Source organism: Clytia hemisphaerica, unplaced genomic scaffold, assembly GCF_902728285.1.
Source record: "Clytia hemisphaerica strain Z4C2 unplaced genomic scaffold, Clytia hemisphaerica genome assembly, whole genome shotgun sequence".
Taxonomy (NCBI): Eukaryota; Metazoa; Cnidaria; class Hydrozoa; order Leptothecata; family Clytiidae; genus Clytia; species Clytia hemisphaerica.
Genome location: NW_027104370.1, coordinates 720,794 through 744,765, shown reverse-complemented (window position 1 = coordinate 744,765; position 23,972 = coordinate 720,794). Strand labels below are relative to the sequence as shown.

The 23,972-nt window shown below is 35.7% G+C and overlaps 2 protein-coding genes and 1 long non-coding RNA gene across 3 annotated transcripts in view; 1 reads left to right on the top strand and 2 right to left on the bottom strand.

The window, feature by feature from the left end:
- The window catches only part of LOC136818506 (uncharacterized), an 83,425-nt gene that overhangs the window by 10,322 nt on the left and 49,131 nt on the right, over positions 1-23,972 (bottom strand). The gene's annotated exons all lie outside the window — the stretch shown is intronic.
- LOC136818420 (glycine receptor subunit alpha-2-like) lies at positions 11,553-18,489 on the top strand. The gene is made up of 8 exons (XM_067074755.1): positions 11,553-12,018; positions 12,973-13,067; positions 13,647-13,714; positions 14,304-14,542; positions 15,485-15,567; positions 15,965-16,126; positions 17,119-17,456; positions 17,804-18,489. The coding sequence occupies exons 1-8, from the start codon at positions 11,846-11,848 to the stop codon at positions 18,176-18,178; spliced, it is 1,533 nt and encodes a 510-aa protein (XP_066930856.1). The 5' UTR covers positions 11,553-11,845; the 3' UTR covers positions 18,179-18,489.
- LOC136818445 (plasma membrane ascorbate-dependent reductase CYBRD1-like) lies at positions 21,236-23,545 on the bottom strand. The gene is made up of 5 exons (XM_067074786.1): positions 23,403-23,545; positions 22,679-23,126; positions 22,338-22,525; positions 21,863-22,017; positions 21,236-21,545 (listed from the first exon to the last, which is right to left on the bottom strand). The coding sequence occupies exons 2-5, from the start codon at positions 23,121-23,123 to the stop codon at positions 21,413-21,415; spliced, it is 921 nt and encodes a 306-aa protein (XP_066930887.1). The 5' UTR covers positions 23,124-23,126; positions 23,403-23,545; the 3' UTR covers positions 21,236-21,412.

The following is a 23,972-nucleotide window of genomic DNA, read 5'->3' as shown; positions in this document are numbered from 1 at the left end:
CCTTTGGGCCACCTCCGACTGCAGTTACAGACTTACTTAAATCAGCCGTCAGAGTTACCTACTTTAGTTTACCTTAATGTTATTCAGTAATTTCTCTGCTCAACCAACCCGAAGGGTCCAGACATTCTCAACAATTGAATTCGAGCTAGTCGTCCTTTAAGGAAGATTAGCAGGGGGCACTGGCTGGTCATCATAGAGAATTTGGTCAAGTCTCTGTTTTAAGGCATTTTTCGAAAGATTTAGTTATGTCATGCTTTTGTCTTGGTAGTACGTGGGCTAGCACAGGGTTAAAGCGTTGAAGAGGACAGAATTGAAGTTCCTATTAAGGAAATTTAAATACTCTTTACACTTTACAACGGCCTGATCACCATCACCATGACGATCCATCACATAAAGAGCTGCGTAAAAATGAAGCGTTCATTTCCCATCTTCTTTGGGGCTTTATATTCAATGATGTCAATGATACCAGAGAAATCATACGAAGGTGAATATTCTTGTAAGGTACCAAATTCTATTTTGTTCATGATAGAAAATGCATTCAAAAAAGGCCTCAAATCTTTGTCATGTCAAACTAAAGTTTAACTGATTCTACCTATTTACAGGCGAGGTGACAACGATTCGGGGACGCGAATTTGATTTTAATTTCCTAGTGGGCTTGAACCACCGCCGGGTTTGCTATAAAACGTTTTATATTCTATTGAGGCTGGGTTCCCCCCTACTATTGATGTATAACGGGGAACTTTCGCTCTCATTACGGTAGATATTAATGTCTTTAAAGATTATCGGTTCTTTCATAAGCCAATCAATTATACTTGATGTAGAGATATCGGTTTTTAGTGAAGAGGACAAATTAGATTTACTCTCTTTTGAGATACGAAGGAATAGCCAGACGCCGTTGATTTGTAAGTCATGGAGATCTTCGAATAACCTTATTTGGAGTTCTTTGTTGAAAGAAATCTTCTCCCTTGATGTGTATGTTGTCGATTTGGTACATAGATGTCTCCATCAATTTACAAATATAACCAACGACTTTCAATTGGTATCAAGCCCAGATTTTCTAGATTATTTTGAAATTGTCTTTTAGCTCATGATTCTTTGGTAGAGTGATTGTTGAGGATTTGTAACTCAGGGTCGTCCGAGGAATGTAAGTTTGCTCGATATACGAGAATTAGAGTTATGTTTTCGTTGCATAGTCAAGTTTAGAAACGACAAGAGAGTATATTTCAATAGTAAGGATTTTGATTTTTCCGTTCGAGTTATAGAGACATTATTGTAGAAATGCCAAACACCAAAGATGGATGACGCTTACTACATTGGGCTTTTCAAGAAAGAAATTTGAATATGGGGGGGGATGGAGGATATATAGTTTTTTGGAAATTTACCCCCGGACAAGCATCAGTTGGCCCTCCGGACATTTAAAGTTACCCCTAAACAGAGCAAATTTGACCCCAAAACAAGACAGATATTGCAGATTTTTCACTACCCCCCCCCCCCGGACAAAATATTCAATATATCCTGCCCATGTACAAAAACTTTCTGGAAGAGCCCAATCTGCTGACAAATCTCAATTTGACTGATAGTTTCCTACTCGCGTATCAGACTGCAGATACCGGCCTTTAAAGAAACCGCGTATTGTTTTTATGTAGGTAAATACATTACATACGGTAAAAGTTGTATTGTAAAGGTTGAGAAGAAATGAAATTTTGAGCTTAATATTTTGAGCCCGACGGATACAAAATTAATTTGCGATACTACACTGAAAAAGACTGTTTCTCTGGTTCAGAAATATTTAAGGATCTAAAAAAATTGGAAAGCTTTTATTTTGAACGTATTATATTGTTGTTTGCCGTTTGGATGTCCCCGGGAAAACTGAACCTTACCGTCCGTACATATTCGGTACCTTTTAACCCTATTCCCTTTCCTGTCTCTAGTGCATGTAACATTTCGCTATTTATTGTTTACTTGTTCGACTTTTTTTGGCGATTTCTTACGACAAAAGTTTCCTCTGAATCCGTAAGCCGATTAAATTGTTCTTTTTGACTGGTAACTTTGAAACAGGCTTATCTTCTCACTATTAAGCAAAAAATATTTGTAAAAGTGAATTTGTAGAAAAATAAATAAGATAAGGAGGAATTCGCAAATTATCTGAAGAGCTTTAGGTTATTCTTGAATTATATAGATATTCTTGAACTATATACTTCAAGCTCTATATAATAAATCTTTTCTCTAAAAAGTTTAGAATAAGTCTACTTTTTTGAGGATAAAAATAAACGGCTGGTCGCTTCGAGAAAGATTTGGTTTTTCCTGATGTTACCGAATTGAAAAGATTGGTATAATTTGTTGTTTTTATTTCTGATAGATAGAGTGCCTTACTTGTAAAATTGAGTAAAAGTTCGTTCAGGAAGGTTTCGGTCGGGGAAATGGCCGTCGGGAAACATCTACCGAGGAAAAGCTACCGGGGAAAAAGCTATCGGGGAGACGGCTATCGAGGAAACAGCTACCGGCGAAACGGCTATCCGGGAAACGGCTATCGGGGAAACGAATATCGGGGAAATAGCTATCGGGGAAACAGCTATCAGGAAAACGGCTATCGGGGAAACAGCTATCGGGGAAACAGCTATCGGGGAATAATCCGACAGGATTATGGGTATGGGAATCTTAAGAAAGGAAGTGTTTTTGGAATGTAACTGAAAGGAAGTGTTTTTGGAAAGAAACTAAAAGATCTGTATATACGAGTCCTTGTAGTTTTTTATCCGTCTGAAAAGCAAAATATTGAGCAAAATTTATCAAACAGTATCAAATAAAAAAGGGTTGAGTCTTACAAATTAAACAAAAACAAACGCGAAACAGTTTTTGATTGAAACGTGAAAATGAAAAACTATCTATTTTAAATTATTTGAAATAGTATCTCTTTCTTTTTTGTGTAGGCTATGAATGATTAAGAAAATATTGTTGATAATTTTTCTCCCAAAACAAGACCCCTATCACTTTCATTTCATTATTTTTCATGGGAAATGTCTGATTTATTCATTGTGTGTTTTATATACAGCTTGTTCGTCTCGAAAAATAGAAAACTTGTGCTTTTACTTTTCCCGACAAAAATTCCTCGTCTGCTCTGAACAATTATGGAAAAATTTTCAGTTCGGTTAAAATATTATTGCGATGAACGGTGAAGAAACGCTTTCACGAAAAATGCAGTAATTTGATAGTAATTTGAAACAAACGATTTCTTGGTTATGGACCAAAAAAGTGATAAAGCAGATTTCTGTCATCGGTAAGATTTTAGGAAAAAATGAGGGAAACTGAATACCGTATATAGTATGACGTGAACTACTACCTCAATTCGCAGAAATCTAGCCCGGGTTTGAATTTATTTTTTATCTTATATGGAAACCGGGGTGGGGTACTGAGGCACCCATTTTCAGGAAATTTGTTTTGATACTTTCACCTCCTTTTAGGTCCCTCTTAATAACTCTCCTTTTTGGGAAAAAGGGCCCCCCCCCCTATTTGGGAGGCTCCGAAAGCGGTTTGCATTATGTCGTTGAGTATGTGAGAATATGAGTACCTGATTTGGAAATATTTCGTGATTGCGTGATCAGAGGTTAAAACGTGATCATGATTTGAAAAATCTTTTAGCCGTGATACGAGATTTAGACTTTTTTCAAAGGGATGCGTGATTAACCAAGTTTTTTGCTGATATGTGTGATCGTGATTGAAGACAGAAAGTTGCGTGATATCGTGATCAGAGTTACCTGCTAGGGGAGCCTCATTTAAAAGCCGGTTACCAAGAAAACCACATAGGCTAAATAACACTAGAAAAATACCTTGCAATGTCTAGCACTCAATTTCCTCTCGCCAAAATGTGGGAGAGCTCAAAATAAGAAAATCAGGAATTTCTGTTAAAAATGAAATCTGATTATTTTCGGAAACTTTCTCGGAAAATTTCTGTTCTGATTTCCCAAAATTGGGAAATCCTTATCCATAACCTCCGACGAAAAACTAAAATTCAGTACCAGGTACTGGCTAAAAATCTTTGATATACTCATTTCACCCTAAAACTAGAACTAACTTTTTTTGGGATCCAAAATTAGATACCACCACCCGGCAATGGAGTAACCTGCAGCTGTAACCCCCCATAGGGAGTGTAAAGTTTCCACAGGGACTTGAATTGGGTTATTTTTGTGTCTTTTCCTCTGGTGGTTGATCTTATTGCACACTGAAACAAGAGTTTATCCAACACTTTCATTTTTAAAAGATTGAAGTCGCATTTCAAAAATATTCAAATATAAAAGATAGGTTTAGAATTGACAAAAACACTAAAAACAGCATCACGTTTAATTTGAAACTTCATTTGTGTTAATAAGGTATTAGATGATTAACAAAAAGTCGTGAAGAAATGTTAAACGTTACAAATTGGCTTTTGAGGTTACCGCAAAGGTATCACAAAGGTTATTTGATAAATTGGGTAAAAAGTATGACGGTATATGTTGGGAACCTTGAAATAAGATTTATTTGAGAAAAGCACTTTGTTATCAATTTCTTGCACGTACTTGCAAATTTAGAATCTACTTTTCAATTCTTTTGAACTTGACAAAAAGATTGGTTTTAGGTCATACTTTATGCATTTTTGTCATGCTTTTGATCAGTATTAGACATCTATGGCTGATGGCAGACGTATGTGACAGACGCAAAGAGCCTGAGACAAAGATTTTAAGTGAGTCGGACAAAATGTCGAATCACTTAAAACTTAAACATTATGAATTTTAGGCTTTTATGACGGACAAGGAGCATTTTACGTATGACGTTGCCCAAGTGGAAAATTTGGAATGTAAAACCTGTTGCATCAAATGATGGGTGGAGAATTTTATTTTTTTATTGCTTTATTCGTAGCTTACACTTTTTAGTGCGGTTGACTATTTAGCAATATTTTTAGTTTTTTTAAACGGAGACGAGACAGTACATTTTGATGGACATTTTGGAGGACTAACCTTTAGCCAAGCTTGATTTCATTTTGGGTCAGATCCTATTGGAACTAAGCTGTAACAGAAACGTTTTACGTACAGATATCATTGTACCGTCTAAAGCTTATAATGATCATGACTTTTGCTTAAAAATATAGAGTCGAAACAAAAACTTGTTTTCAGGGATGTGTTTAATTAATCGATTTTCCAGCTCATATTGTGACGAAAATGGGGTGGTATTGATTTTTACTAAATACTTTTATCCTGCATCAAAAAATGCTTGAAGTGAGAGCCTCGACGCAAATAACCAAGGAATGATGTTATACGTATTTCATGTACGCACCGTACATCTTTTGTCAATCTCTTTAATCTCTTTACGTGGTAACTTAAAATATTGTTCCACTTTCGACTTAGTAGCGAGGTTATGTATTTGCACTTTCGAGGACGGTAAAGTTACTGAAGCGATTTGGAATAACCTACAGTTTTGAAGCACAAAATCGAGGACGGTAAAAGTGCTAATTTACCGTCGTCCTCAATCAGTCAGGATGTATAACGATTAAAAGCTTCGTCGCAGAAAAACTCACAAACATAAACTCGCTAATTAGGCATTGGCTGAGGTACTTCTAGGTCCAAGGCTATTGGTACGAGATAATTAAAAACAGGTTATCCTATTGTTTCGGAGACTCATTTGGCTATAAATTAGTTTTAAAGATATAATTTTTACTTGACATTAGGTCTTTCATTAGCATGTCGCTGCCCGAGGTGTTGTATGTCCGTTTTTAGAGAAGCAGTAATTTGTCAATTCAAGTTAATTGCGGAAGAAACGTCGCCGTGTAACAATTAGTATAGGACGAATAATCAGTAATCAAGTGTGCGCATTGCATATAAAAGTTCGACTCTTGCTGCTATGCCGCTGGGCCTTCATACCGCTTCAGCTTCTTGCTTTTCTTTAATAACCTCTCACCTCAACATCAATATTTCCCAACTTTGAAAGGAAATCTGTTTGACAAACTTGTCACAAGTTTGTCTGGCATGCATAGATGAATCAACTTTTAGGGTTTCAGACAGATTGTTTGAGACACGCCGTATATATAATTGGATTGTTATGTATGATGAAGAAACTCCAAGTAGAAATTCTTTTCCTGAACTTTTGTCACGTAGACGACTAACATTTAAGACTTTAAGTACTTTTTTTTTCGATGTGTCAATTGTCTCCTATAAACACTGATAGAGATCTCTAGAATTAGATTTTAATGTCAAAGGAGGTTTTAGCATTTGCATTGACGGCTTTATTTAAAACTGGTCTGAAAAGTCAATGTTTGGTGCATTTTCGACGGTTGGCAGTTGCCCATATGATTTGATTATTTTTTACCTCAAGCACTGTAAGGAACCCTTTTCAGTTTTTTTCTAAACCACGTGAGCTTTTTCCATACAAACAAATCATCCATGATGTGATCGTGGATCTGCCTGGACCATACTTCTATCATTCGCTTTGCAAAAAAGTACTGATACAGTTTTCAGGGAATTCAAGAAAACCAGGGGAAAAAAAACGTTCAAAGCGCACAAACTTTAATATCTGGAAGTAGGGCCTTAGTCAGAATTTTGTAGTTATTTGAGTTATAGTTATTAAAACATACGTACTTTATTCTTAAAGAGCTTCACTTCAAAATCTCGTTTAATCTGAAGTTTTTTTCTTTGTGACACGTTAAGATAAACCGAACCAAAATGGTCACCAATTTTATTGACTGTAGAAGAGGCTCCCCCAGCGGTTATCACGATATCACGCAATTTTTCGTCTTCAATAACGATCACGCAAATCAGCAAAGAATTTGGATAATCACTTTGAAAAAAGTCCAAATCACGCATCACGGCTCAAAAGTTTTTCAAATTACGATTACGTTTTGACCTCTGATCACGTAATCATGCTAGAAAAAAGTCCCTATCACAACATCGGGGAAAAAAGGGGGAAAAGGTAAAATCGATAGCTGATGTTTGTTGTGTCAACTGACACAATCTGATTTCAAAAAAGCTTGATGACAATTCAATTAAAACGCTATCAAGATTCGTCTAAGTACTTTGGATTAAGGCGGTGCTACAGAGCTAACCTCCAAAATAAGACTTTTCATAAGACTTTTACATAAGTAGGGCGTTACCTAGACAAGTAACAATTTCTCAAATTGTTTTTGTGTGTGAATGTCGAGACCTCGGACATTTTCAGGATTGTCTCTACTAATAACAACAATAGGATATCGTCGCCAGAAAATAGTTCTGTTAAATCCAGTCCTGGCAAGGATTTGTCATTTTAGACCAATTTCGACTGAAATATTGCTTTCACAATTTCATAAGAGTTATGCTGATTGGTCCATCACATTATTTAATCCATCGCATGATAGGATGAATTTTGCTCACGGTTTTTCTGTCCATTTTTTTTGTTAAAATCAGGTATTAAACAGATTTGATCGTCTCAAGATAAGCAAAAAAAATTCAGTCGATTTTATAAAACTATTTTTTGATACAAATTCGACTTGTCGAGAGATGTCAACTTCATTTTGAATTAAGCTTTGGATGTGGCAGGTTTAAAGAATAGTTATCATGACAAAGTTATAACGAAGCTATAAAGGAAAATGTTTTGACAATCGAAATACTACGAGCAGGAACAGTAGCGTAGTTACAGGAGAGGCATTGGGGACAGTGTCCCCTCCCTAAGTACACTCCTGTCTCACAGACCCGGTAGGGTTTTCTCAGCCAGTGGGGCTAAAAAAACGGACTGAAACTCGATGGGAATTGATATTCTCATATTTTTTATAAATGGGGATTTCAAGTCAGAAAATTCAGTGGGGGTGGGAAAAATAGTAAATATTTTGCAGTGAGGATTGGTTTATTTGATTATTATCAATGGGGACAAAAATTGGAGGATAATTTTCCACCGGGGACGATATTTTGGCCAATTTTTCCAGTGGGAAGGGTTTCCAGTGGGTCTGTGAGAAGGGGGTGTCTAAGTAGGTACCCAATCTTGCTTTAGCCGCCATGCTTCTTGGCAGCTAAAATGTCTCTGTCCATGTCCTTTTCTAGATTCATCCTCGTATGTTCTAGTTAGATGAGGATTGAATTAAAAGTGTTAACAAGAACGTTATTTAGACCGAATTTTTCTAACCTTGATTTTCTTCCTAATTCACACACATATTGTCTGAAGTTTGCAACCTTGCTGAGCCTCAATATTAAAATCTGTAACGAACCATTGAAAATTGACATTATTTATTCATTTATCTACTTAGAAAGATGTTGTCAAAGTATTGCGATTCGTTAAAGGAAATATTTTAATATATTAAAGTGTATTTTAGGTCTCCAAACACATGTCGGGAGGGTTATGGATTCATAGACTTCCATTGAAATCACTATAAATAAGGAATGAGTTTTTGATTTATCTTTTTGACTATTTTTTTCCTTTACATACTAAAGGTTCCTTAACATAGTGACAAAAAGTCTCTTTTCATGCAAAAAGTCAGTCAACAACTGCTTCAAATATTCAAGAATGAAGAAATATTTTGAATTGATTTTGCTTTGATTTTGACTTGAGTGGTAAGTTTGAGATATACAGGTGAGGGTCCAGAAATTAGCTTATAGTCTGCAGTGGAACGACTGTGAAAAATGGAAGATATGCCTAACTATCTGTACAAAAATTGCGTGTTTCGGATACAAAAAAAGGCGAATTAGAGAGTAAGTTTCTGAACTGATTGATTCCATTTCGTCTGTACTGAATGTTTTTGTATAGTGGGAATACACGTTTTTTTTTATTAGAACACCTTAAATTTGGCTGAGCCTGGATGTGCTTATTTTTTTAGCAATTTTCAGCCTAAAATTTTCTTAAATGCGTTCTTAATTTTCCAGACTCCTCTAAATCGACTATATCATGCAAAATAAAGAGCACTTAAAATTTGGACAATATTTGAGTCTCGATTTAAAAAAATCCATCCCTAAGTTCGGTTAACTGTTTGAAAAGAGGAAAAAATTGTAGTTTCTTCTCAGTTTTTTTCCAAACTGAGGCTGGGCATGTTCTTACGATATTCTTAATTTTTCGACGAATTTCAGCCTCCATGTTCTTATAAACTAGGTTCTAATAAAAAAAAACGTGTAGAAAGTGTCGGGCTAGTAAGATGTAACCAAAGGGAAATTGAAGTGTATTTTTGTTTAAATAGGGCGGGGAAAATGAAGCTTGCATCTATCGGGCTACGTTTTTACCCCCGTAAATGAACACATAATCCACTGGAATGAAAATTCATTTGAATCATATATATTGTAGAGAGTAGCCCATTGTATTGAGCTCTTAGAAGTTCGAAGTTCAAAAATGAACCTACACGTTTTTTTTTTATAAGAACAAACTATATAAGAACATAAGGCTTCGAGCCCAAAAATTTAAGAACATTCTAAGAACATACTAAGGCTTTGGAGACTTAAAAACATGCAATTTCTTAAGAAATTACATCAAAATGCTCAAAAAATGCTGAAAATAAGAACATTTTAAGAACATTTTTAGGCTTCAAATCCAAAAAACTAAGAACATCCGAAGGCTTCGAAAATTTTTGACGTTCTTATAAAAAAAAACGTGTAACTTGAATAGAACTGGAATAATTCTGATACTTTGTACTATAATCTCAAGTTTCCTATGAATAAAATCTAAATAGGTATAATACTTTAGCAATTTATCAGCAAAAACAGTTGAATTCTTACAGTAGTATGCCGATATTTTTGTTAAATGTCTGAAAAATTGCATTAAAGCAGTCTTTCTATGTCGATTTCCACCGATTGACTCTAATATGCTAATCTTTCAGTTTTCTTTGAGGCTGGTATTTTTGTTTGCATGTAAGATTTGTTGAATTGATTTGAATAAGCAGACTCAAGATTTTACAGATACGTTATAATTTGGCAGTCAAGTAATAATGTTTGTTAAAAAATAATTCGGTTGTGTACTGTGTAATGACGTGTAAGAGTTGCAGGGATTTTTCTAAGCACTTTGAGCTGGGACCGTTTTTGTAAACTTAGATTGAATTTCTAATATGCCTGAAAGGGAACTTGCTGAGCAAAGCTGTACATTGATGAAGCTGGGGTCTTGTGAGTATTCAGAGGGCGAAACTCCCAAAAACTCTTGAATATGTAGATAATAATTAGTTATTGTTACTCATAAACAACAAAAATGATTAATTTAACTAGATTGAGCTAGATCTTAAATTGAGTATTTTGGCCGGTATACGGACATAAAAAAGTGCTTAGAAAAATCCCTGGAGTTGATATTAGGAATTGGTTATCCAGCACTTTTGGGAATATTGCTGTGCTTAGCAAAACTAGCAAATTTAGAAACGGCTTTTAGGCACGTTACACCCAATTGGTGAAAGATTCTCGCGGGTTGATGAAACAAGGGTTCTTTTAGGCTACCAGTATCTGATAGTTTTTGTTATAAGGGATGCGAATCGACCGCATACATGTTTTGTCTTTTATAAGCATTAACATTTATATGCAGGCTCAGTTTTTGGTACTCAAACAACGGCTCTTTTGTATGAGAACAATAGAATGCTAAACATAATGCGAGCCTGATATAGGAACAGACACTTGTAAATGGAAATTAGTAAAATTTCAGTCACACACAATTATGGTACACTAGATCTTTTTTAATCAATTTTGGTGGCAAAAGGTAAATTAATAGGTTAACAGCAAAAAATATTTACTTACCAAACACGTGGAATCTTTTTTCGAGTCTGATTCGCATCTCTTAAAACAAAGAAAATTAAAGGATCTCGCGACCTAAGGATCCTTGCAAACATAAGGTATCAATTTGATGTGATTAAGCTTTCTTAATACACCCATGTCTCACAGACTTGGTGGAACTTTTTCAACCAGCTTATAAAATCCAGTTGAAACTACAGAGTATTTTTCCCACCGAATACGAAATTTTAGGAAAGTTTTCCAGTGGGCAGGGGGTCCCGGCCCGGCGGGTATGTGACACGGGGGTGTTTGAATGATGGGAAGTGCGTTGAGAAAATAACTACGTGTCAACAGCAAATGCTGAGGAAATTTTAAGATCAGGAAATAATTACTATGAAAACTGATTAAATTCAGGGTAAACCCTTCTCAGTAACGGAAAAAGTGAAAAGTTCCAGTCATAAGACTGGCACATACAATAGCATAGCCAAGAGGGGCGCAAAATTTGGGAAGGAGAGCAGATTTTCATGACACTATAATTATCTATTCATGGTATTAATAGATAATTACAGTGTCATAAAAAATCTGCTCTCCTACACAAATTTTGCGCCCCTCTTGGCTACGCTACTGACATACGTCATCTTTTATTACAAAAATGGACGAATTTTTATGAATATCTCTCCTTGTACATCACTGTGACAATGTTCTCTTATTAAACCATATTTTTCTTTCCTTGAAGTAAAGCTAAATTATGATCGCATTAATATTTAACATACCTATCAATTATAGAATTTATAATACTCTGAAAACTCCTCCCAAAGTTGACAAAAAACCACCGTGTGACTAAAATACGTCTTGCATTCAAATTTTTTCTTTATTTTCTTTTCCAAATCTCTTATTTTAAGGTGACAAAATTGAATAAAAATTCTTTCGGCGAAATTCGTAGCGTTTCAAAGACAATTTGGCTGGAAGAAAAGACACGGGTAGTTCTTTCTCGGCAGATACCAAAGAAAACACAATTTAAGCGTACACAGTTAATCAAAAGCTTGAAATATAAACACAGGAGCATATAAGAAACATTCTACCATAACTAAAGGAGCTGATAATCAAAGCATAAAGGTCATCAGACGAGAAAACACAAATTTTCAGAAGAAAAAATTGTGGGCATCAAATGAATATAGGAGAAAAGTATGTTTAAAAACATTACGACGATGGCAAAATTGAATGGGATATATGATTGTATGCGAGTATTATTGGTCACCTTGTTGATCGGACAGCAAATCAGAACCATTGAGAATCACCCGTCAATAACTGGAGGAAGCCATGCTCAGAACAATGGACAAGCACCCTCTGCAATGCCAAAGTAAGCTAATAATCTTTTCTTTAATGCTGACCGTTGCAGTTAGTAGTCAAGGGTTTTCATTTTCGTTGAATTGCGCGACTAACTAAGCGAAATTCCAACCAACAGAATAACTTAGAATTAATGAATGTAAGAAGTCTCCTTGGTAGTTTTTTATCATTGAATGCTAGCCATGGTTTAGACTGCTGCACGCATCCCCTCTGATTTATCTGGCACCCAGATGGTGAAATTTTCATCCGACACGCTAAAGCTCTGAAGGTCGGGGAAATTTTCAACATCTTGAAGGTTTACATTACGGAATTTTGCGAGACCGCGTCAAAAATTTTGCAGCGGGAGGTCTGTTAAACCCAGCCCTGGTTTTCGGGGATTGGCGGGTCTAACTGAAATGTTTATAAGTTTACGCACAAGGGCTGTTGAACCCGACTGGGGGTGCGGCACATCAAAGGCCGACTATCATTCCTCTCCGATGGGAAATTGGCCCGCTCCTTTAGAACTTTAGCATGGGCGGCCCGTTATAATAATACGAAATTATGTAAATTTCAATGTTTTTAAACTGATGATGGTGGTCGGATGACACCGAAACGTCTTTAATAAAATTTTGATTTTATGAAAATAAAATGAAGTCGGTTCTGTGTTTGAAATTTTTATTGAACTCATTCAGGAGGATCAACCAATTTGAATGTAAAATTTATGCAACTTTTGGTTACCCCAAATTTGGGGTAACTCTCGGACGGGAATTTCATACACGATACACATCCCTTATATCAAAATGAATTCTGGGATGTGCGCAGCCTAGCCATAGTTGAGCCTGTTAAATATTGAATTCAAAGCGAGTCATTGACTTCAGACAGAAAAATATATCTCATTCATTGCCCAATTCACCAGAGAGTTTGTAGTTATTTAGTAGCTCGCATAAGCTATAACTTTCAATTTCATTTATATTTTTCTCTATTTCAGGCCTGAATTTTCAAGCATTAACGCAACTTTACTATCACAAACATTTGAAAATGCGATGAAAAACTACGATAAGAAATTCAAACCTTTCTTTGGAGGTAAACTTATTGTAGCACTAATTTTCTTTATCGACGATTCCCATCACTGGACATCTATCGGGCTGAAATGAAACGAATTGAAGAAGTATTCAAATACGACCTCCCCTTCTAGTGTTTCTTCCACCACTAGCTTTTGCCATGTGTTAAACTGGATTTATACACGTTTTTTTATAAGAACATACAAAATTTTTAAGCCTTCGGATGTTCTTAACTTTCTGAAATTTAAGCCTGAAAAATGTTCTTAACATGTTCTTATTTTCAGCATTTTTTGAGTATTTTTGTCCATTTTCTTAAGAAATTGTGTTTTAGAGTTCGCAAAGCCTTAAAATGTTCTTAACTTGTTCTTAATATTTTGGCCTTATGTTCTTATATAGTTTGTTCTTATAAAAAAACGTGTATATAACTTCCCATCTTAGTGTATACTTCATTTTACACACTTTCATAGCCATTGCTAGGGTATCTTTGACGATCCTAGAGAGAACACCCTGAAATCAAAGTACAGATATTTTTGGCGTATTAAAAATTTACTATCAAATCTCCTGCTTTTGGTTATAATCTTTTTCCTGACTTTTTTTGTAGAAAAGAGCACCAACGTCAGTCTGGAGATGCACGTGCTTTCATTCAACAGAATTGACGAAAGTGGAATGGTAAGAATAGTTTTTGATTACTTAAATACATGTTTTTTTATAAGCATACAAAAATCCAAAAGATGGCTCGGAAATGCTCAGATCGAGAGATTTAAAAATCTGAAAAATGCTTTGAGGGATGCTTATATCCTAAGCAAAATTTTAAAGAAATTTCGAAAATCCAGCCAAAAGCAAACAAATTCTGAAAATGAAGGCTCAAAGTTATGTTTAGCATATGCTTAAATTTTTGCCATATATGAGCCTAGATATGCTTATAAACGCAATGCTTATAAAAAAACATGTGCAGGCCTGAAATATACAAGATCAGTTCTCCAAAGTCTAGATACAATTACGAGCTCTTGGCGGGGTTCTACGTATCGTGTTTACTTTAATCAGTTTTCAAGCAATTAGCACAAAGTGATGGATCAATTTACCCTGAATTTTAATGGTTATACAGCTCGATATTCTCAAGGTGATTCTCGCTGTATCCAAAGAATCAACCTTTATAAAAAGTAAGATCCACTAAAGGCTAGGAAGACTGAAGGAAATGTCCTATTTTATGTTATAAATAAATTTGACAAGAAACTTTTTATTACTCTATCCTTACTAGGAATATGGTATCGATTTCTATTTCGCTCAATTTTGGAACGACCCACGGTTTATTGATCAAAGTAAAAACTTCCATCCACAACAGAACTTTATTAACTTGATTGGGAAAGACGTAGAACGAATATGGCTACCCGATGTTGTTTTTATTAACTCGAAATCTTCTCGATTCCACGATGTCACGATAAACAATCGATTTTTAACGATTTATTTCGATACTGGTCGAATCATTTATCATTCAAGGTGGGGAGGATATTTTTATAACACCCATGCGACACAGACCTATGATTTCTTTAAATTTTATTTTAAAACTCTATCAACCTTTAGCGTGGACTATGCTATAGTCTAAGACAAATCGCTATCTAAGAAATAAGCCAAAAGCCGAAGAATATTCGCAAACGTTTTTTTTGCCGAAAAGAGTTTACAGTCGGTAGAGTTTGCCAGTCTTTTTCTTCGAAACTCTCCCGCCGATTTTTTTCTCCATTTACTGCCATAACGCCATACCGCCATATTTTCCCGCCTTTACTATCATTGTAATGGGCGATAACATCGTCTACCCTTAGCGGCCAGTCAGCTTTTGAGGAGACTGGTAACGAAAGTTCTAGAAAAATTCTTCTTGACGACGGTATCGAAAACAAAGAAAGTGTAGGAGTGCTCTGGTGAAAAGTGAATACCCTTGATCGATTTGAAAAAATTTAAGTCTGCGTCACTTTTTTCCGACAGTCTAGTCGAATTCCGAAAACGGAACTTTTTCCCTCTCTTTGAAACGTTTTGCTTGGTTTTGCTGCAACTTCAAGACATTTAAATTGAATTTTAGGAAAAGAAAAAACTTTTTTTCGCAAAACGAAAAAAAGTGCCTTAAAATTCAATGTTTCTTCTTTCTCAATCTTTTCGTTTTTCGGTTTAATTTATCTTTGGTAATGTTTTTTGAAAATTAGTGGCTTACGGAGAAATTCCTTTACAAATTACCGATCACGTGTCAATGTAACGTCAAAAAAAGTTCCGAAAATGGAACTTTTAATTTTATAGATCAGAAAAACATGAAAAAGTTCCGTTTTCGGAATTCGACTAGACCGTCTGAACAAAGTGTAGTTTAGAGATTTTAAGAGTTCTAGTAAAAAAACTCTATCTTAAGAAAAATGCCAAGAATTTCTTTAAATATATAAATATTCATTGTATTTTCAGAATCACCACAACCGCTCAATGTCGTATGGATTTACGTGATTATCCGTTTGATGTTCAAACGTGTTATTTGGCTATTGAAAGTTGTAAGTACTTGCTTGATTTTAAGAAGGCTCACCATAATTTCGAGGGAACTGGTCGGGGTATGTTTTGGCAAAACTATCAAGTACTTTAGAAATATGAAAAATATCTCTCAATAATGTACCATTGAAGCTAGTTGAAATCATAATTATATGAGCAAATCAATTTCAAATCGCAAAGATAGAGTGTATAAGAGGCCAGTATCTTAATCATTTTCATGGTTCACAGAAATCTGACTCGACTTTCGAGTAGAATCAGCTTGGGTTTAGTAGCTCTGATAGAGCAAAGAAGTAAGTAATTTTGTGACCCGCAGTCGGAGGTTACCAGGAGGTATCATTCGATACTCTTTTCGATTCCCCTAAGCGAAAAAAAGATTTATATTCAACTCATTTTAATGTTTAGATGGCCACGATGAGAGAACAATGAAATTCGATTGGTACGACCAAAGTGGACAAAACTGCGAATCAGAAGGCTGCAAAATGATTTATGTTTACGATAAAGAGATGTCAAATTTTGACGTCGTTGAAGCCATGAAATCAACCAATAAAACAACATATCACGCAGGTAAAATATTTTCAACAAATATTTTCAAAGTTTACGGACCTTAATGTACGGAGTAGGCAACAAGTGCTCTTTTAATAAAAGGAATTTTCTTTTTGTAAACAATCCCCTTGTATTGTTGGAATATTGCAAATTAAGCTGACAATATATTGCGGACACATTTTCAATATGTTGTCGGTATTCAACAATGTATTATCAAAATATTGTCTGATAATATATTGTGTAGTGTATGTAGCCCTTTAGGTTTTCAAAAAAACTTCTCAATCTTGATTAAATCTGGCTTGGATTCATCATTCGTATTGATTATCCATTCATCAACGAACGTTGCTTAGCATTAGATTCCCGGGGAGGGGGGAGCACTCGATTTCTAAACGACGACATCTGCCGCCAAAAAAAGTGGCTTTCGAAAACGTACCCATACAGTACAGCCATTGAACAGTGAAAAGGTACCCTTACAGTGTTTTTTTACCGAACGTTTCTGATCCTCCCTCCGGGATTAGATAAGGAATCTAATCCCGGAGGGAGGATTCTCTAAATCTCTAAATATCTAATGTTTGAAGAACGCGACACTATACTAAAAAAATCTATGTTTGATGATTGATTTTAAACAAGCTTCAGTTTTGACCCGAAAAATTAAAACTTTTACCCGCAAGCGCAGTACTACTTTACCATCGTTTTCAGTCAGTCAATCAGTCATTAAGGTTCTATACAAATTAAAAGATATTCATTAGCGACATGCTTTCATACTCTAATGCAGTAATGAAATAGTAATTGAAATAAGATTACAATTCTCTGTTAAATCAATAAATATTCCATTCCAAAGATGATTGAATAGGTTTTCGCGATTGAAATACTAAGGTACAGTATGCAGGTCATAAAAAATGGTATAAATACTGAGAATTTTACTCTATATAAAAATTTGTCAGCTTTTTTGGGACACAGTGTATAAGATGTTTAAAACCTAAACTTTTTTCTAATTTTCTAATTTTCTACAGAAAGATTTTCAAGTGCAACTGCGAAATTCACTTTCAAACGAAGATCAAAATATTTTGTCCTTCAAGTCTACATCCCCTGCATTCTCATTGTCATGGTAACATGGGCGTCATTCTGGATCACGCCCTCAGCTGCTCCCGCCCGTACAGCCATTTGTGTGACTACCATTTTGACGTTAATTACCATGTTGGGCATTGTGAATGCGAACATGCCGAAAGTGAGTTATATCAAGGCATTGGATTTATACTTGTTCGTGGCATTTATCTTTGTCTTATTATCGTTATTGGAGTACATTTTGGTGTTGAACTTGAATGTGAATTATGGAGGAATCAACAAATATGTAAGTCTTATCAGTTGTTGTTTTCATTAACATTTTCTTTTAATATTAAGTAACCGAGTTGCCCTTGGAATGGCAAAGGAAAAAAATTGAGCAATTTTTTGGTTCTCCAAAGCTTTTTCTCTTGTAAAGTGAAAGGAAAGTTTTGCTAGGAATAAGAAAGTTTAGCTATCCTACGGTATCTCGTTGAAAGTTATGTCTCTTTTTATAGAACGCGTGCAAAGGCTAAATAGGTTATAGCTTGCCTGCTCATAAATGAAATTCTGAGTAAACCTACACAATATTTCTGCTTCAAGTGTCCTCAAAGTAGAGGAGGATCTTTTTGATGGACGTATTGGCTTTTTTTACAGGGGGTCAAGCTACCATTTTTGAATCATTTGCGAAGAAAGAAGAAACATAATCCAGACCACCACGACACGAATGGTTATTCAAACGGTCGACAGAGATTATTAAACGGTGAGGAAACGAGCGAAACCCGATTCCGTTCGAATGTTTATAAGGATAATACAAAGGAATCAACAGTCCTCGAAATGGAGAAAAACAACAATGAAGAAAAACCGAAAATTGAAGAAAAGCCGAAACCGCCAGCTGGAACATCCCATGCCGGTTGTGATGTGATTTCCCGATTTTTGTTCCCGATCGGGTTTATTGTATTCAATGTGGGTTATTGGGTTGCGTATATGACTCAACAGAAGGAGTTCAAACCAATGTTGGGTGAGGAATAAAGTGGGTTTTTTGTACCGATGTTGTTGAACTTTTAATGAGATTGAATTGGACTTGTTTGTACAAATAAACATCGAACGTCGTTAATTACGTATTTACGCCTTTCCAAAAAGTCGCTTAATAATCAAATGGAAAAATTTCCGCTAAAAATGAAATTCATGAATACTTTTAGAGATGAATCGCGTAAGAAAACTGGATAAAAAGCGTCTCACTAATTATGTGCCAGTTTGGTTTTGTTTTAAAGCAGCACATTTTGGCACCTTCCAAATTTTTGTCGCTTTGACGCCTTTGAATATTGAGGGAACTTTAGGACGCTTTATCCACGATAGACTTTTCACTGAGTCTTTTTTAGCCGGCCAGCTTGGTTCGTCTCTCGAATTATTCGGACATTTTAACTATAAGTAACATGTTTTTATTTGATTTTTGAGCGGACTTTTGGATTGTTGACCGTAAGTACAATACTAACAACGGAAGCACCGGGTGCAGTCTTATCTTCCAGTTTTGGCTCACTTAGAAAGATTGTCCACGACAGTTAAATGTGTCAACAGGACTTCTAAGTATTTTATTGAATAAAGTTTTAGGAATGGTTCAGTTTTTAAAAGCAGATATCAAATATAATCGACGAATAGTGAATACTATCGATGAATGTCGAACTAGGTCCATATTAGGAAGGCAAAATTTAAATCTGACCTTTCGAATTATAGCTACAATTTCGCTCTATTTGGATTAAACGATCATGTTCAATGTGATCCGGTTGAATCATCGATTCTGATCGATTAAGATTGTCTGTACATAATCGATTTCCATTTCTTTGAATTTGAGAAATTTTCACTAAAAAATTCTCGTACTCCTAAAGGTAATTGATGTAAGATATCTACAAAATTATATTAACATCTTTTTTTATATATAAAACTTATATATAGTAAACTATAGAAATATATAAAATTTACTTTTTTACAATTTTTCTATACTTTTTTACACTACTATCATTGTCTAGCGATATCAAAAAATATATCTGGAAAATAAATTTCTTACAGTATGAAAAACTCTGAAATATATATAAAAATATCTGTATAAACTTTGAAGATGCAATTAGAATCATTATCAGTAACGTGGTGGGTTTCGACAAACATTCGGGCAAACCGGGGAGGCAATTCTCAAAAATTTTGATTTTGACGTTTTGGCGCCGTCTATGAAAAATAAATATGTTTGTAAAAATTACGGGAGCAAAGCGAGTACGAAAATTTTGAGGTTTTCTCTCTCTTGTTGGCCGAAAACTGCCATATCTAAAATGTAAAAGAGCAAAGGGGCGCCGTAATTAGTAATCAGAGGCGTCTTTTTGCGCCTTTTGTATTTTGGCGCCCCCTAAAAAATCGGCTGATTGCCCCCCTGCAACCACGCTACTGATCATTATATGTTTACACCCCTTAATCTCAAAACAAATTCAACCCCAGTGGGGAATGGACTGAAAAAGCCGAAAACAAAATTGAATTCTATTTTGAAAGATGGTCTATGTTGGTCAATCTTGTTATCTCCGCCGTTATGTCTCACAAGTACGATGGCCCAGAAGGCTCATTATTGCTGCGCGCGAGAACATGACTGTGCGCAAGAAATATGTTGTGCGAGGGAGAAATATGTTGTGCGTGTGAAATGTATGTTGTGCGCGCGAGAAGATGTTATCGTGCGCGAGAGAATATAGTCTAGTGCGAAAGCAAAGGAGACATATATTAGCAAAGAAGATATAGTTTAACTTCAAAAAATAATGATTCCGGTCCTGAAATCGTGTCGCTGGTAATTTCATTCGGGTCCTCAAAATGTATACAAAGATAAACAATCCAAAATGATAGACAAAGTCGCGCAAAATGTTAAAAGTTGTTGCGGTTTTGTGGTCATGCTGCTGGCTTCTGTGGTCCATGATTGATTGGCAAACTAAATATTCATCATTGGCTATATATTCATCATTCATATTGGCACTCGGGTAAATTAATGCGTGTCCAAATTTTCGTTAATTTCTCGGAGGCAATTCCACCCTTCCTAGCATAATAAATTATACCTTTAAAGAAGCGCATTACGATGTAGAACATGAAAATCGGTGTTACTTAAATTTAGGTTTTGCCAATTTTGCGAAAAACCGCACTTTATTTTCGTATTTTGCTGATTTCTGCTGACGTCAGCAAAATTTAAAAAAAAGGTTATGCAAAAATGTTTTTATTAATGATATGCAGCTTTGGTCCAAACTTCATCTTTATACCATTAGCCAAACTGGAGTTATTTAAAAAAGAAATTTTGATGACGTCAGCATTTTTTGGTTTTTGCGATTTTTCGCAAAATTGGCAAAACCTAAATTTAAATAACACCGATTTTCATGTTCTACATCGTAATGCGCTTCTTTAAAGGTATAATTTATTATGCTAGGAGGGGTGGAATTGCCTCCGAGAAATTAACGAAAATTTGGACACGCATTAATTTACCCGAGCAAAATAAATATGGACTTGAATCATAAATTCCAGACTCAAATTACAGGAGGGAGGGCGGAAAGGGCGGAATTAATACAGTATTTTTTTTCTCGCACACAATTTCCAACTTGTGCGCCCACAACATACTTCTCGTGCGCATAATATACTTCTCATGCGCACAACATACTTCTCGCGCGCACAATATACTTTTCTCGCTCGCACAGTATATATTTCTCGTGCACAGTCATGTTCTCTCACGCAGAAATAATGAGCCTTCTAGGCCATCGTACACAAGCTGACATACAGTACACGCTTTTTATAAGAACATCCAAATTTTTTGAGTCTCCATGGCTCCGAATGGGGTCTTGGTCCCCCAACAAATTTAGGTCCCCCCACTTTTCAGTAAGGTTCAGGTCCCAGTTGAAATCTAAAGGTTCAGGTCCCAGTTGAAATCTAAAGGTTCAGGTCCCTGTATATTTAAAAACAGAACATTAAAACCAAACCAAACAAAAAAATATTTTTACAATTTCTTAATTATTGTAATTAGCCCCCAGAACTTTAGTGCAGCCCTTCAGGTCCCCCCACTTTTTTAGCCCCCCCCCCCTGAGTTTAAAAAATGAGACAGCTCCCACCCACTTTTAGGCCGATTTTAGATTTACACCCCCCCCCCCCAATAAGTGGGGGCGGAGCCATGGTCTCATTATTCTTATAAAATTGTTCTCATGAAAAAAAAGTGAAGACTGGAACCTAGTTTACTTGTGATAATGTACATCATGATGTTTATCTATCTAGCCTTTCCTTTTGATAAATAGGGTGCATGAGAACACTGGTAACTAGTAAAGAGAAAACAACTAATAAGAGACTGATCACGTTTGTAACAATGGATTCGAATGAGAATGTTGAACCATCGTGCCTGTAAAATAGAAAAGAAGAATTCTGTGTAAAACCTTTGATGATATGAAAGCTGAATATTTATAAGTAAGTCTCGACCCGAAAGTGCAACTCTTTTTCCCTAGATCGCCCCACTAAGTCTTGATCTTTATCTTTAATCGCTAAGCACCATGTATAAAGAACCAATCTCGTAAGTACGAAGTCTTTAGTATGACCCGGCCTGGGAGTGAACCCACAACCTTGCGCACTGTAGCGAAATGCTTTACCTTTACACTAGACTCTTTGCTTGTGCACGCATCAAAATCATATCGCACTGCAAAATGTTTAAATAATTCTTACCCTGGCCTGTTATTAATGTATTCTGATATTCCCAAAATGGTTGCCAGTATCGCACATAAGAAGACACACAGAAACAGCCAGATCTCAAACTTTCTGGCAAATTGTCGAAGACGTTCAGGAATCTTGATGAAAATGCAGCAAAGTCCATATAAAGCCTAAAAAAGGGACAGATGAAAGCAATGTTTTTTTTCCATCCCCATCTCCAGGGCTTTTCCAGAAAAATATTTGAATTTGAAATTTACCCCCCGGACATTGTGACTTTAACCCCCCCCCTCCCGGACAACTGGTCTAACCCCTCGGACAAACATCAGTCGACCCTTGGATATTTTTAGTAGTGGAAGCATAAGCATCTAAACTAGAGGCCCATGTGAGTTGTCTCTCAAATTTTGAGCAAAAAATGAACCCCCAAGATGCAAGAAAGGGTTAACGATTGCATGACTGGTAAATAAAGTACTGACCCAAACAATTCACTCACCTGAATAAAAAACAACACAAGTGTAACCATGCCAATCCACGTGTGAAAAGAATAAAATCGTTTATCTACTTGAAGTCCGACAATGAATCCAAAGAAAGTGAAAAACAACGTCAGTAACACCGACACGACGTGAAAATAATGAATTGACGTCACTTGTTTTTGGTTCATTGAGTATGAAGAAACAGCAGCTAAACAGGAAAAGCGAGTTCAAGATTACCTTATTTTAGGGGTATATAGATAGGTACAGTCTCAAACTCACGAGTCGAGTTTATCAAAATTTTCCCAACCAACCGTTTATTGGACAACAGAGAGTAGTGGGTTAGTAATGTTTAAAAACATACCATTTGAGTAGAAGAAGACAAAACCAAGGAACATGAACAGCGCATGATAGTTGAATTCTTTTGACGCGCCATCCCATTCAAATCCACCATGATAATTTAATAACCATGCCAACAAAAAGATAAACAAAATCACACCAAGCACCTCAATTAAACACACGGTAGCCGAAAATAGATGTGATAAAGGATAACGAGGCTTTCTGTACGGGATATCAAGTCTTGCTTCAGCCTCATTGGTCAAATTTTTGCTTTCTTCATTTTCATTGGTCGATGACTCTGGCTCTTCGCTCTGATTGGTTGGATTAATTTCGACAGTGTAAGGCTTCCCAACGCCTTGTTCAGATAGTATAGGTTGTTTTTCATCTTCCGCTGTGCTGGGCGGATTTTCATCGTAATACGCCCTCGGGTGTAAATGAATGTTTACAAAAGTTTCACTGTTTTCTGCCATTTTCTACATAAGAAACAAAACCGATTTTGACTATTGATGAGTTTGGGGCACAAGTCAAAAGCCAATAGAAAATATTCCGTTTTTGAGAACAGGTGGACCCTCGCTAATTCAAACTAATTTCTAAAGGATCAACAAGGATTATTCATAAAATTCTTTCTAATTCGGATCTTTATTGTATGTACCTTAAGTGTATATATTTCCGCGAGGTATTTGGATTATCTATTTCGAGTTCAAATTAGCTAAGGAAGACAATACATAGTTTCCTAAAAAGTCTCTCACCTCCAACCTTTATAAAATCTACATCCAATAATAAATTCAAAATAGCTCGATCCTGTTAAACGCTTGGTATAATTCCAAATCATGTTGTTGTCTCGACAGGAATCAAGCCGTGGAATACAACAGAAGATATTTTTGCAGTTGTTGACAAAATCGTCAATCTGCATGCTCAGAATTTGTTAAATATTGCATATTTCCTGCATCTCTCGTATTCTCTGTTTATATGTGAGACAATCGAAATATTTTGGCACGATATTCTGACATTAAGCTGGTGTATAACTTAAACATGTTTGTGTTGATGAAATGGATTACGTAATCGTCAAATTTAAAATAAACATGTCAAAATCTTTCGAGTGAGTAGAATAAGTAGAAGGAACAGAAAGTGTTTGGATACGCTTTTTTTATTAGCACTTAAGGCTAAAATCTGACGGAGCGGAAAGTTAATGTTTTAACCTCGAACATGAACCTCCAACTTCCGAAATAAGAAGCACTTTCAATTGCTACGTGAACACCACAGTTTAGCTTTCTCTGGAACCTGTGGCGACGGACTGTCTATAAAAATTTTCAACCCAC

Excerpts from the sequence above, each read along its gene's own strand:
- LOC136818420 (XM_067074755.1), top strand. The coding sequence starts at position 11,846 with ATGTTTAAAAACATTACGACGATGGCAAAATTGAATGGGATATATGAT. Across the intron at positions 13,068-13,646 it reads ATTCAAACCTTTCTTTGGAG|AAAAGAGCACCAACGTCAGT; the intron begins GTAAACTTATTG and ends CTTTTTTTGTAG. Across the intron at positions 15,568-15,964 it reads TTATTTGGCTATTGAAAGTT|ATGGCCACGATGAGAGAACA; the intron begins GTAAGTACTTGC and ends TTTAATGTTTAG.
- LOC136818445 (XM_067074786.1), bottom strand. The coding sequence starts at position 23,123 with ATGGCAGAAAACAGTGAAACTTTTGTAAACATTCATTTACACCCGAGG. Across the intron at positions 22,526-22,678 it reads TGTCTTCTTCTACTCAAATG|CTGCTGTTTCTTCATACTCA; the intron begins GTATGTTTTTAA and ends TTTCCTGTTTAG. Across the intron at positions 22,018-22,337 it reads TTGTGTTGTTTTTTATTCAG|GCTTTATATGGACTTTGCTG; the intron begins GTGAGTGAATTG and ends TCCCTTTTTTAG.